Here is a 15,796-nt window from a genome sequence, read left to right as displayed (position 1 = left end):
CATAAAAGTTTGTTATCGAGTCCTCAAACACTTCAGTAAAAGTGTTTGCTCAGCACCAAATCAGTGTCCGCATGTGTTCAGCAATGCCCAATTGGGGATGGTTGGATTTAACGAGTGTTTTATCATCAGTGATTGTGTTTGGCCCATTGCATCTTGCACAGTATTTGAAGAGCCTTTGGTAGATAATTATGAAAACTCAGCTATGGAGACACTTGGTTTGTTTTTTTTTAAACAGACAACGTATTGCATGGGCCAAGATGACATTTTCAAATGCGTGCTCAGCATATGATTGCCCCACAATATTAAACTAAGCTATACTCCAATATGTGGAAGATGTGGAATTAAGAAGAATTATGATGCCATCCCATTAGTCCAGTTAAAAAACTCTGACTGGATTATTTAACCACATGAGCTTTGGGGAAGACCTTGCACTGCTCCCTCAGCACAGATCATCTAAAAAAATGGCTGGTAATTGCTTACACTTCCACATCACTAATTGATTTGTTAATGATTAACATCTAATCCAGATGGACCTTACCAACTCCCTTACATGTGCACAGAATCCTGGTGTTATCAGTGCTCATAAAACATTAATCAAGGGCCAAATTCAGAATAACCATTCACTTGCAAGAGGTCAAAACAGGTCAGGACCATATAATGAGAAACAATAACAGGCCAGGTCTTTCCATTGTAACCAGATATCCTGTTACTTTACACTGGCCCCTGGGATCAAATTCAGTAGCAAAACTCCCTAGCTCTTTTCCCCCTCTACAGAACAGCAATGCTGTTCCAAGAATTATCATAAACCTTCTGCAACTTAATACATTTAAACAATCTCCTTCCAAGATAGTTTTATTGTCCATCAGAAATAATTTATCCAACATGGTTTTACAAAAAGAAAACCAGAACTGCTATTGCACAATCAGAAGAACCAGACTTTTTTTTAAAAAGAAAGCCCTTTCTGGGGGCGGGACAACCCACAAAATACTGCAATTCATAGATGTTTACTTAATGTATATTTCATGGAGCGTACAGTACATGTTACCAACAAAATATTTTTGGAGGATTTTAAGCAAATAAATATTGAAATGCATGGCTAACATTGTCCATGTGTTTATATTTTATCTTTGCATTCTTAATTGGGCCTGAAAAGTGGATTTGCCTAACTGATGTTCTTTCAATAGGCATTGTTTCTATCCAAAATATAAAGCATAACCACGCATACTTGCACAAAATTATAAAACAGGAAAAAAATTAACTGTCTTGGAAAAAAAGACAAAACCTCTACTAAACAAAATAAAACTCTTAGTGCCATACTACATGATATAATACAACTTTAAGTAGATGGTATCAACCCAAAATTTGCAAGGAAAAATGTTTTTCTCCACAGGAAAATTGCCGCACAGATGAAGAGTTTGGCAGCAGTTACCACGAGACAAAGATCACAGTCTGTCACTTTATACAGGTGTTATGAACCTTTGAACTCTGAAGCTGGAATCTAGGGTCAGCGTTCTCAAAAATCAATATGTGGCTGTATTTGAATATATTGCAAATTCTTTGGCAACTAGAAGCTTCATCTAAGATCTACTCTTGAGAGAAAAATACTAAAACAGCATTACCTTCCTTCATTAACAAGTTCAATAAATGCAAGGCCAGCATTTTTCTGAATTGAGTTCTGCCATTCCTGTAATAAAAATGAAAAAAAAAATTTAAAAGAGTTTACTTCCCAAGTAAAACGCACAAAAATAAATCTGGTTACAATGTGATCCATATGGTCCACAGCCTTCACACCAATGCTGCCAATTGACTGACACTTGCTTTAAATCTTTACTTTATAATTAGTGAAGATAGAAAATGCTAGGAGAGAAGAAAACATATTTATCATGATATAATTCAGCATTATCCACTTCACAAGGAACACCCTAGTCTAAATAACTTACAAATAAGCCTCAGCTGAATCAAAGCTTAAGTGAGTTTTAATAGTTCTGGAAACAGCTTAATGGTCAATATCTTTGATGACCAATTTAATATTTTAACATTGCATGTACACTCATTACAAGAACAATAAAACAATTTGATGTGCAGAGTATGTGAAGGTCTGAGGTATCCATCTCCTAGTGGTACTGAAAAAAACACGCTAAAAGCCTCAGACCTGACCACTAATGCTTCTAAAGTGCCGGAAATCATATTTTAGCACTTCAAAAGAGACGGATTGTAAGTTGCAATTAACTGAGTCAATAAATTCATACCTATTCTTAAACTGTAAATTGATGTTATTCAGAGAAATTTCAAACCATATTTGCATCTCATTCTATTAATCTTAGAGCAATGAATCACAAAGCAGAGAAGTAACTGTACACAGTATAAGATACAATTGAATGTATGTAATAAAAGTAGTGAAATTATATTTTCCTCTTTTATAGTGCTCATGTTTTGCAAACAACCAATAGTTTGTTTTACTTACAACCTTGGCTCAGTGGTAGCACTCTCGCCCGAGTCGGAAGGCTGTGGGTTCAAGTCCCACTCCAGAGACTTGAGCACATAATCCATGCTGACACTGTCGGAGGTGCTGTCTTTCGGATGAGACGTTAAATCGAGGCCCCATCTACACCTCTTAGGTGAACGTAAAAGATCCCATGGCACTAATCTAAGAAGAGCAGGGGAGTCCTCCCGGTGTCCTGGACAACATTTATCCCCCAACCAACACCCAAAACAGATGATCTAGTTATTTATTTCATTGCTATTTGTGGGACCTTGCTGTGCACAAATTGGCTACCACATTTCCTACATTACAACAGTGACTACAGATCAAAAGTACTCCATTCGCTGTTAAGTGCTTTAAGACATCCTGAGGTCATGAAAGGCATTATATAAATGCAAGTTCTTTCTCTTCTTTCTAATGTCAAAATATAGTTTTCAAAATATCACATTCAATTTTTTTTAATTATGAACCGTTCTCCACTTTATCATAAATCTCAGGTATATTCTTTGTGAAGGAAATTTGCTATCTAGTCACTATCAAGCATTCTTTGTGAAGGAAATTTGCTATCTCGTCACTATCAAGCACTTCAGGAGGTAACAGATAGAATACAAACTGCTTTACAAATTTTGCTAGAATATTCTGGCAATACTGCAGTCTGCCGATTTTCTGCCCAAAGCAGGATTCCTTTATCAAACTAAAGCAATGAAAGATCTTAGTCACTGAGGTAAATCCAAACATCTGTAGGTTACAGAAGGAGCAACCATAAAATAAGCCTGGAATCAATGCAGGTCTGTCAGCATAGACACTACAAAACTACCCAGCAGATAAACAAGAAAGAATCAGGATTTTCCACTGTGTCACATGTTCAATAATAACTTCTAAAAGTACCAAATGATACCCATCATGTTACAATACTTCTATATTCCATTATCCATTTCTATTATGCTTTTTGTCTATTAAAATTCAACATTTAATGGCATGTTATGTCCTCTCTAGGAAAAGCGAACGCTATGACAGGGTTCAGTTACAAGATAGCTAAAGCGGATCACAGTTCCTTTAGAAATGGGATAAAATCAGCATTTACACAGAAAAAGGTACTTTTTGGTTTTAAATCTATTCCATTACCGTTAACTCAAACATGTTTCTTCTCCAACCTGAGAGGACAGCAAAATGGAATTTCACCCCCACCCCAAAAAAACAGTATTTCTATCACAATGTCATACATGGGCAAAAAGTATCCTTCATATGTCTACAGACTAGTCTTATTAAGCAATACTTCAATTCTTCACCAAATCAGAATTTTCTGGCTCCCACTATAATAAAAATGTCTAGATCACTAAAAAAAAAGTTTTTCATTTAATTTTGCTTTCCTCTGATTTTCTTTCCATATTAGGATCAAATGCCTTAATTTACAGAGGCGAAAATATGAACACAAAGCATGAGCATTTTAGTTTTACGCAGTGATTCAGTAAAGGAAAACAAAATTTTAAACAGTTAAATCCAATGAAAATACAAATGTTTACTCACTAGTTGCACACAGATAAATAAAAAGCTTATTTCCAAACATAAAAATATCACTAATAAAATGGAAACTATAAATACATTTTCAACATATAATCAATTTTCATTGAATAATGTTTTTTAACTTACAATGATTTCTATGCTACTCTCCTTACATTATAACAGTGACCACACTTCAAAAGTATTTCACTGGGCATAAAGAATTTTGGGATGCCCTGAAGTGCCATATAAACGAATGATCTTTATTTCCTTCTTAATTAACTGAACACCTTGATGAGATGTACAGGAATGGCTGCTTGGTATTTTAAAAAGAGTTTCATTTCAACAGCAGGCTGAATATCTTTCCAAGTTGCAAAGTATTTTTTTCCTCAAAAAATTCCCTGGTTTTACTAATAATTTTCTCCCCTCCTAAAGTCCTTAGCTGCTTATTGGGATACAATTTTCAGGCACCAGGGACCATCTAGCATCTCACTCCACTAACAGTTCTTCAGGGGTGAAATTGGGCAGCGAGTCAAAATGGGCAATTTAACCACGGGGGTCATCAGAACCGAGCCCAGTCATTCCCTCAGCAGACAACTACACATACGGATTTCTAACCAGGGTTGTTGGATGGTGATCAGGAATTGGAGTGCTGGTTGATTTTTCCCTTCCTACGCCAGAGACATGGATGCCAATTATAGCATCTCTACTGCCGCCCCAGCTGAGATCAGCTAACTGAGTACAGACCAAGGTTGAATTTGGGACCTGCCATCTATAATCGGTCAGCTATCAACTGATACAACCAGCCCAGCCAACAGGGAGCCTGCCTTGTAAGCATAAGCATCATTTTAATTGGAAACAATTTGTACCACAATGCTAATTACTACAAAATATTATGATGCAGCAACTTCCCACTACAAAACCCAACATCATTTAGACTTTTCCCAAAATTTTTGGCTTGAAGGCAGTTTCCATAAGCAGACTCCTATGAACAGTAACCCGAACTCTAATTGGCATCCACAGGCAACTCAACTCTACGCATCTATTTCTTACTCGCTGGCTTGTTTGAATTTTGAGAGTCTGGAGGTTTGAAAAGGAGTTTTTACTGCTGTTTTTCAATGAAAAGTAAATTCCATTTTGAGTGTATCATTTAAAAAAATATATTTAAACCTAACAAACAAAATAAAGAAAATATAAACCGGTAACAAAACACTCTTTTGGGTCACATGGTAATAACCAAGGAGATCACATGGAATGTCCACCACATCCTCCTGTTTCCTCTGAAAGGTGGAAAGTCCCACCACTGCAGATCAATGTTTACAGACTAAAACTACTTGTCAGATTTTATTTTCTTGCTAGTTAATACACAGAAGCCAAATGATAAAGCAAGATAGTAAATCAACGTAATATCTAAAAACAATGGAATTAGAATCATAAGAACTGGAGTAGGCCATTCAGCCCATCGAACCTGTTCCGCCATTCAATTAGATTATGGTTGATCTGTGCCTTAACTCCATTTGCCCACCTTGGTTCCATATCACTTAATAAATTTGGCTAACAAAAATCTCTACCTCAGTTTTGAAATTTTCAATTGACCAAGCCTCAACAGCTTTTTGGGGGAAGACAGTTCCAGATTTTCACTACCCTTTGCGTGAAAAAGTTCTTCCTGACATCACCCCTGAATCAATGCATAGGAGTTAAAATACTGTATTTAGAAGATATTTTTTAAGAGACTGGTATGCAACAAGATATTTAGAAGAAACAGTCAGATTTGTCTCACATCTACATCTGTGTTGCACATGAACAATGCAAACCTCAGTTCATCCATGTTCAGATATTCTGCCAGAACTAAAGACTGAAAAAGAATTGGAGTCTATTATTAAGGAGACAGTAGCGGAACATTTAGATAAACATAATTTAATAGGACAAAGTCAGCATGGCTTTATGAAGGGGAAGTCATGTCTGACAAATTTGCTTGAGTTCTTTGAGGACATAATGTACAGGGTGGATAAAGGGGAACCAGTGGACCAGTAACCCTAATGTAGTGTATTTAGACTTCCAGAAGGCATTCGACAAGGTGCCACATAAAAGATTATTGCTCAAGATAAAGAATCACTGGATTGGGGATAATATTCTGGCATGGGTGGAGGATTGGTTATCTAACAGGAAGCAGAGAGTTGGGATAAATGGTTCATTCTCGGACTGGCAACCAATAGCCAGTGGTGTTCCGCAAGGGTCGGTGCTGGGTCCCCAACTCTTTACAATCTATATTAACGATTTGGAGGAGGGGACCGAGTGTAATATATCAAAGTTTGCAGATGATACAAAGATGGGAGGGAAAGTAGAGAGTGAGGAGGACATAAAAAACCTACAAGGGGATATAGACAGGCTGGGTGAGTGGGCGGAGATTTGGCAGATGCAATACAATATTGGAAAATGTGAGGTTATGCACTTTGGCAGGAAAAATCAGAGAGCAAGTTATTATCTTAATGGCGAGAAACTAGAAAGTACTGCAGTACAAAGGGATCTGGGGGTCCTAGTGCAAGAAAATCAAAAAGTTAGTATGCAGGTGCAGCAGGTGATCAAGAAGGCCAACGGAATGTTGGCTTTTATTGCTAGGGGGATAGAATATAAAAACAGGGAGGTATTGCTGCAGTTATATAAAGGTATTGGTGAGACCGCACCTGGAATACTGCATACAGTTTTGGTCTCCATACTCATACTTGCTCTCGAGGCAGTACAAAGAAGGTTCACTCGGTTAATCCCGGGGATGAGGAGGCGGACATATGAGGAGAGGTTGAGTCGATTGGGACTCTACTCATTGGAGTTCAGAAGAATGAGAGGCGATCTTATTGAAACATAAAAGATTGTGAAGGGGCTTGATCGGGTGGATGCGGTAAGGATGTTCCCAAGGATGGGTGAAACTAGAACTAGGGGGCATAATCTTAGAATAAGGGGCTGCTCTTTCAAAACTGAGATGAGGAGAAACTTCTTCACTCAGAGGGTAGTAGGTCTGTGGAATTTGCTGCCCCAGGAAGCTGTGGAAGCTACATCATTAAATACATTTAAAACAGAAATAGACAGTTTCCTAGAAGTAAAGGGAATTAAGGGTTACGGGGAGCGGGCAGGAAATTGGACATGAATTTCGATTTGAGGTTAGGATCGGATCAGCCATGATCTTATTGAATGGCGGAGCAGGCTCGAGGGGCCGATTGGCCTACTCCTGCTCCTATTGCTTATGTTCTTATGTTCTTATTCAGTCCAATGGCTTCCTAAATTAGAGTTGCCAATCATCCAGAATCAAAAAGTAGAGACCAGGGCATAAAATTCTAATGAGCAGGTACTTGCATGTCGTCTTGATTCTGAGTACTTGTAAATGCTTTGACCACATACATATCTGCATCAGAACAAAGTTCCTGTATTCAAACAAATTTTAAGACCAAACAACCTAGTCTGCTGCCCACAGACCAAACAACCTAATCTGGTGCCTCCTATTTTTCATTTTGAAATTTGATTAAAGGGAAGACTGCTTACATTTAACTCCAGCTATTTCACAAGTGTATGAAAAAGACAAATTTAAACTTTAGCACAGTTACATCCAATGTTTAGTTACAGTTCATGTTATTTCATGTAACTTTTTAGTATGTGAACGCTTGACCAGTTTCTATAAGTAGACAACATCTCCTACCAATTGGAACCTGCATCTTGTATTCTGCCCTGCACTGAGTTAGCATAGCTTAGGTATACCATTTAACCCTAATCATGGTAAACTGCTTACTAAAACGAACGATGCCCCACGGTCTCTGGAAGGCACGCGACCACTCATTATAGGTTAACCAATAAACTAATTTATTTACAATTAAAATTAATTAAAGCAAAAGAGAATGACTAGGAAAACTAGCACAATAATTGATAAGAAAAATGGAAATTGAAATTCCTGTGACATCACAATCTAGGTAACTGCTAGAAGCAAGAGCTCCAGACCAAACACCAACTCCTGCTTTAAATTCCCCCTCCGAGTTCAGAAAACTATAGATGACATGGTTTTTCCCACAATGCCACACAAGAAAGCAGCCAAGCTTCAAATTCTGATGGAGGATATGACACCTCCTTCAACTGCCAAGGCAGCCCACAGCTTCCTCCATAGCAAAAACATATCCACTACCACCACCGCACCGGCTTTCCATCAACCTCCACCTATCGACAGCACCCAAGAGCTAGCTTTGAGGACCACAGGGAATCCCACCTTGCACTCATGACCAGCCCAATATAAAAACCCCTTCACAACAAGCGCCCACCCCACGCAGTGACTGGATGGCACCCCAAGATGCTCCCAGCCTCAGAAAGCACACAAATAAGGAGGTTAACCTACCCTAGCCAACCAGAACAACATAGCATACGCAAAGAAAACCCCACCTAGGCCATGGAAGAGAAAGCCAAAGCCAATTCCAAACTCCAGACTGTGAGCTAGAAAGAACCTACAAACGGTAACCACAAACATCAAACAGTCATGCCTTCATCTGAGAAATGTTGATATTCAACCTTTTTCAAACAATGATAAATCTATGGGTGGAGAAGGAAATAAGAGAGCACAATTGTTCAATATAGAATATTAACACAAAGGACCCCAGGCCCTGAATCATGCAAAAATTGACAGACGATGACCATCTCTCCCCCGTTACACAGCCTGTGCCTGTTGGGCTGACATACAGAGAGCAAATACTCATTGCAATGCACAGGTTAATAAATTGTCACAGTTAGCTTCAGGACAATGCACTCCCCACTTGATACAGATCAACCCCACAACAAACATATGGGTGAAACATCTGTGGGGCATGTGCCAGTCAGAAGGGACTCCACCTGCAATTTGGGAAACACCAGGCAGTCCAGTACCTATTCCTGGAAACATATGACCCATACACCTCCCACACAAACCCAGACCACCATCCAACTAAGTTAGAGGGAAAATTGTAAAAGTAACCCATTCCTAATGAGTCACAAAGAACAATACCCAAACTGTATAAGGCCAGTCACCATTTTTGTAAGACCATCAATAGCCCCAGGCCAGGCTACACCCCAGGACCATCATTTATCCAGACCCCAAACACAATGTTATGCACAATGTACCAATGCATTCCTCTCTACATACCAACATATGTCTCTAAGTATCTTGTGACTTACTGTGCAGCAAGTTTATAAAATAAATGCACATTTTTCTTAATAAAAAGGAAAAAATGGAAATAGTTCATTCTGGGTTAAAATACTCTTTAGAATGCAGCTTTCAGTTCTTTTTTGTTAATGTACAATTTCTTTGAATGGAACAGTTTATTTCTATGAATCAGATATGCCTCAGTTTGTTCTTTAGCGAACAGTTTTGAAGTGCATCTTTCAAGATCGGGTGATGCACATAGAACGCACAAGCCTCAAATGGCTCTTCAACCTGAGGAAATAGTCTTCACCTATCAAATCTCATTTTAACCTTCAGTGCTCCAATGACAATAGTCTCAGTATCTAAAGTCTCCCCTCATAACTATAGTGTCCTGCCTTTTACATCTTGGAGAATCTACACTGACGCTCTCTGTGGCTTGTACCCTTTGATCACCCAAAACTGTACACAGTATTCAAACTGTGGTCTAACCAATATTTCGTATAAATTCATTATTACATTTTTACTCCTGTACCCAATGTTCATGTTCATGTTTATAAAACCCAAAGTCTACTTGTCTTTATGTACCTGCACTCGCACTTTCAGGAAATTATGGGCCAGATTTTGCAGAAGAAAAATAACGGTGTCTGAGCGATGCACGCCATTATTAATGCGCAAATCGGCCAGCAACTCGTAGCAAGGAAGGGATGATCCATGAATTGTGAATCGCCACAAGTTGCTGGCCGATTTGCATCACTCCGCTGGTATTTCGCACTTAACCTCCCCGTGATCTGCATGAAGTTTCAACATTTTAATTGCCCATTAAACTCACCACAGAAAGTTAAGTCTAGTAGTCAACAGAATAAGTACGCTTTTAATGACATGAGAATTGTTATTGACTGCCAATCAACCTCTCTTGCCTAGAAATTGAACAATTATAAATGTGGAGATTCATTCCTTCAGGTTGTGAATTGTTTTAGGAGATTTTAAAAATGTCAAATTTAAAACTTTTATTCTTATTTTTCCTTCCTGCCTCTTTTTGCCCTCTCTCTTAATCCAATCTTTCTTTCCCTCTCCCCGATTTGACATTGAATTCACCCACTCTAATTCGCTCTCCTTAATCAATGAAATTTAAGGATTGAGAAACAGAGGAAGGACCAGGAAGGAGATACACTGATTGTCCCATTGTTCACCAAGGTCCCAGATGCCCCACTGCCCTCGCTGCACCATTATCAGCTCACACTCCCAGCAACTTTGTGGGCAAAAAACGTGAAAACCTAAACATGCACGAATAAGTCTAACTAACTGGGCATGCTGCAAGATGTCCCACTCCAGTAAAATGTGGCCTAACATATTTGAACACCTAGGCGCCTCTGTTCATCTGCACCCTTCACCATCTTTCCATCAAATGTATATACTCATTCCTGGTGCTTTCCCTACCAAAATGTACAACCTCAAACTTACCAATATTAAATTGCATCTGCCACCTGTCTACCCATCCTTTTCTTATCACTAAGTTATGCATTACTGAAACATATCTGAAAGTTGAGAATCTTTGTAATCACAACAGATTTTAAAATACAATTCTTTGGCAGGGTCAGGATATTTTCCATCACATTGTTGTTAGGATGCAGTAATAGATCATAGAATTGGTCACCAGCTTTCAAACAGACTTTTCAAAGGTTTACAGCATTTTCCATGGCAGGGGGGGGGATAACAGCAGAGTTGGATGATACCTGACGGCACAAGAACTAATTCAATTTCATTACTGAAAGATTATTCGCATTTATTTAATGAAGGATATTTTATAGCCCTTTACATTACACTTCTACCATTGATAGCAACATCAATTTTGGAGCTAGCAAAGTAGCCTTATTTACATTAAGACAGTGTGGCAATACAATTGAAGCTGCCTCTAAAGGAGCAGATAACCACAGCAGATATTTTATCTGACTGTAAGTGAGGTGAGCACTCAACCCATCTATAAAGGCCAATGATGCAGCTTTCAACTTGCTGGGATGTATAGAACTTCCGTGGCCATAGGTAAGCTGCGCAGTTAGAAATTAAAATCATGATCCGCCACTTTCAAACCAGAGCAAGTGCAAGATTGCATACATGTAGCTATGTATCTGTTGCCATATGGGTTGTGCAATTAGCACCACAATTTAACTGGATGGATTCCACAGCATCAAGAACTCCCGTTATATACAAGGGGGAGGGGTGGGGAGAAGAGATTAGAATACACTGTATAGATCATTTGCTGTATTGTCACTGGGCTTATTTAGCATACTGGTGGCAATACATTAAATATTAAACAAATCTTACTTATGCCAATAATGCTGTACAATACACTTGTGATCCTCTCAATTCATCACTTCAAATTGATCTCACCACTAGTGACAGACCTGTAACCACAGTACTTCACCCTAATGTCATGCAGCTCAAAATACTCTCTCCAGACACAACCAATGTTTGCAAGGACGAAGTGTATAACTGTATTGCAGGGTGTTTTTCACAGACCAAATGGACAGAGCAAGAAAATTTCACTTAGTCATCACTGGACGTCAATGAAATTTTAATGAGGATAAAAACCATCTATAGCATGCGAAAATTTCACACGACCATCATTACACTTAATTGACATTCTAGTGACAGCATTGATTTGTATTTTACCGTAACTAGTGGTTGTTCAAAGAATATTCACATCAAATCCCACTTGGGTGGGAACAGTGTGGCTTAATAAATCATTACCTATCATCTATTCGCAGTAAAGTTTTTCTTTTGTTTGCATTCCCATTAGATATTTTCTACCATACTTACATTCTCTCCCTCCCATGCAAAGCACCATTCAATAACAAGTGGGTGATATGGTGCGCTCTGCCAATGTGATTGCGAAACGGCACCGAGGAAGAGCATAAGCAAGGATCGACTACCTGACAACTTCCACTCGCTCTTCTTCCAAGAAAGTGTTTCAACCTTGCACTTGATGGCTTAGCTGGGCTGTGTTTGGGAACTTGCGTGAAATTAGATGCACCAGTCCCCTGATCTATTACTGCCAATGCACTGTAGCTTTATGCAACAGATCTGGGGTTGACACATACAGATTTACATACCTCTCTCTTCTAGGATAGGTACTTTGCGCATTTTACTAAATATTACTGTAATGGCCTATCAGGTCACATTCCAGTTGCTATGAAACTGTTAACCTTTCAACCCAAATATCTGAAATCTGGTAGTTAAGTGAATCTCTCTTTCAGGGCAAATCTTTTATTTAGTTGATCCAATCTGAATTGAGTAACTTCATATATTATAATATTCCCATGACTAACTCTTGGCCAGCTTTTCACACCTCGTTAAAGTGCGATTACATTAGTTACTTAATCATCTCTATTTACCATTTTAAAAGCTGGGCTGATTTCAGGCAAATTGAAATATTAATTAAATTCTGATTGTATTGGGAGCATAGTGAAATAGTGGCTGAACAACGGGATCTACTCATTGAAGGGGCTCAAGTTTTATTGTCCTGACTCTCCTCTTTAGGATGTTGATGGAAAATTGTGCCATGACGCAATTTTGAGCCAGGTATTAGAGCACTCACCTCCAATCTCACTTTCGCCTCCAAAGTCCTTGAATGTGTTGTCACCTCCCAAATCCATGCCCATCTTTCCCAGAACTCCACGTTTGAACCTCTCCAATCTAGTTTCTGCCCCTGCCACAGCACTGAAACGGCCCTAATCAAAGTCACAGATGACATCCTCTGTGACTATGTCCCCCTCCCTGGCCATTGCCTCAGGCTGAACCAGATTGTTCACAAACTCAGCGACCAAATTTGACCGAGAGGAGCTTCCGACCCCATATCCTCTCCATCACACAGACCAACTTCTTCCACCTCCGCAACATCGCCCATCTCTGACCCTACTCAGATAACCCATCACCAAATCCCCCACCATCAACATCCTGGGGGGGTCACCATTGACCCAGAAACTTAATTGGACCAGCCATATAAATACTGTGGCTACAAGAGCAGGTCAAAGGCTGGGTGTTCTGCGGCAGGTGACTCACCTCCTGACTCCCGAAAGCCTTTCCACTATCTACAAGGCACAAGTCAGGAGTGTGATGGAATACTCTCCACTTGCCTGGATGAGTGCAGCTCCAACAACACTCAAGAAGCTCGACACCATCCAAGATAAAGCAGCCCGCTTGATTGGCACCCCATCCACCACCCTAAACATTCACTCCCTTCACCACCGGCGCACTGTAGCTGCAGTGTGTATCATCTACAGGATGCACTGCAGCAACTCGCCAAGGCTTCTTCGACAGCACCTCCCGAACCCGCGACCTCTACCACCTAGAAGGACAAGAGCAGCAGGCACATGGAAACAACACCACCTGCACGTTCCCCTCCAAGTCACACACCATTCCGACTTGGAAATATATCGCCGTTCCTTCATCGTCACTGGGACAAAATCCTGGAACTCTCTTCCTAACAGCACTGTGGAAGAACCTTCGCCACAAGGGCTGCAGCGGTTCAAAAAGGCAGCTCACCACCACCTTCTCAAGGGCAATTAGGGATGGGCAATAAATGCTGGCCTTGCCAGCGACGCCCACATCCCATGAACGAATTTTTAAAAAAAAGACGCCTGGACACTTAATCTACCCCATCTTAATTTAAATATTGAAGGACAAGATTTACTTCTCCTCACTTTCTAAACATTTAAATTTCTAACTTTTGGAAGACAGCTCTGCACATCCTTAGATCAAGGTGTAAATACACCCCAAGAAAATTAAAAATTGTCAAACAGAATACACTTACTGTGTTCCTCGAGACTCAGTGGGCAAGTGTACAGTGTGGTTTGGTGGCAAGTGTACAGTGTGGTTTGGTACCAAGTCAAACAGACCAAGCTAGTCCCAGGCTTGAAGTTAACAAACCATAGAAAGGCAATAGTGAGGCCCATGATTCGCATCAATATTTCCAAGCTATGGGAGGACAGGGAAGTCAGTGAGGGGGCTCACTGCCAATTGCTATCAAACGACACTGATTGTTTCCCACAAACATGCACTTCCCAAACAATTATTTGTAACTTTGAATTTAAGGAAAGGATCCTTTCTGCAGGTTTACAAATTGCATTTATTTATTCCCAAAATTTAATTTCAAAAGCTGACAGAAGGAAATTCACAAAAACCACTGAGCATACACAAATATATATATTGTACTTCAGGCATTAGTTAATTTGCAGAAAACTCTCACCTTGCATGGTCTTGTGGCAAATCATTCAGAGGTGATACTTTTAGTAATGCTGTTTTATCAAACACAACGTACACTTAGGGCCAAAATACAAGGCGTAATAATGAAAAAAGTTGGATGACATTGCAAAACTCAAGAGCAAAGCTCAAGCATTTTATAACAATCATCTGAACCCCAAAATTTGATTACAGCCTTCAACCTATCCTTGTATCCATCATTTATGACATTTTTATTGCTGTGCCTGTTTTTATTCCATTTGGAGTCTTTTTGTGCACCAAGTGTCAGTGTGTTCAATGGGCAACATTCACACTGCTCAATCCATATTTTTAAAAAGTGAGAGGAAAAAAATTGCCACTGATCACCAGGAAGTATTATGGCCTATATTCGACTATACTATAAAATCAGTACGCTAGTACACACTTGCAGAGTCAGACTTTATTCATCGACAAAGTAAAGCAGTAACAAATCACATCAGAGGGAGTGAACATACAAATCAAAAGCAAGGAAAGCACCTGGAAATTGCCACACTTGAAAGGACTTATGAAAACAACCGATATGGAAAGGCCAGTCAGCGGAATCTAATAAAGGCGGCAAACCAATTAAATAGCTTAAAATACATTTTGGAAATATTTTCATGTGCCATTTTTTCCTCTTTCAGTCCACCAATTAAGGACCCAAATTAGGATCAGTAACATAAAACAAACATTAAAAAAAAAACTACTTCACAATACCATGACTAAACTCAACAACATTGTCATTTGTGTCTGACCACCTTCATGAAGGCCTCCGGCACTCAAAAGCTTGCAGTTGATATTTTTTCTTGAGCTATCACTGTGTCTGCAATCCTCTGGATGATTTAGTGATGTGCAATATTTCCCAGCATGCAGCAGCATGATTCTCTCACTATGATTGTCAGGGTTCACCTTATCATGTAACAAGATCTCTGAGTAACTGCTTTTCCAAAGCATCTGAAAGCCAGCTGGAGAATAAAATTTAACAGCTTTATCCGGGTAGTAGTTTCACAGCTAAGCTATTGTTTATTTTTTACCTGATACAGAGCCTCACTGAATAAAACTCAGAAAAGCTAGATGGATATTTTCAACATTTGTGCTTTCTGTATTTATTTTTGGCATTAAGTGCATACATAAAAGGACCATAATTATCAAGGTCATTAATTTACAGTTTATAAAACGGTATGCCTGCCCACACTTCTGTCACGTGAGTGTCACACTTTGTTGCACTTGGCATAGGCTAATTACATGCAAGTTAACTTATTCTAGGAAAATCTAGGTAGCCATTTGAAATGTACTGAAAAATTTTCTCGGAAATAAAAAACACAAGCCATAATGCCTGATACTCCTTAACCAATCATTCCACAAAAAAAAGCTAGTGTTTTTTGGTTTCCAACCTGAGTAGCAATAAA

At 39.2% G+C, this 15,796-nt stretch overlaps 1 protein-coding gene across 1 annotated transcript in view; it reads right to left on the bottom strand.

Moving 5' to 3' along the window:
• Nucleotides 1–15,796, bottom strand: part of lrba (LPS-responsive vesicle trafficking, beach and anchor containing) — a 753,934-nt gene that overhangs the window by 456,546 nt on the left and 281,592 nt on the right. Inside the window, exon 34 of the mRNA XM_067992149.1 lies at nt 1,620–1,684. Within this exon, the coding sequence (XP_067848250.1) occupies nt 1,620–1,684 (65 nt within the window). The remainder of the gene's footprint in view (nt 1–1,619; nt 1,685–15,796) is intronic.

Source organism: Heptranchias perlo, chromosome 1 (genome assembly GCF_035084215.1).
Source record: "Heptranchias perlo isolate sHepPer1 chromosome 1, sHepPer1.hap1, whole genome shotgun sequence".
NCBI lineage: Eukaryota > Metazoa > Chordata > Chondrichthyes > Hexanchiformes > Hexanchidae > Heptranchias > Heptranchias perlo.
This window is presented reverse-complemented; position numbering and strand designations above follow the sequence as displayed.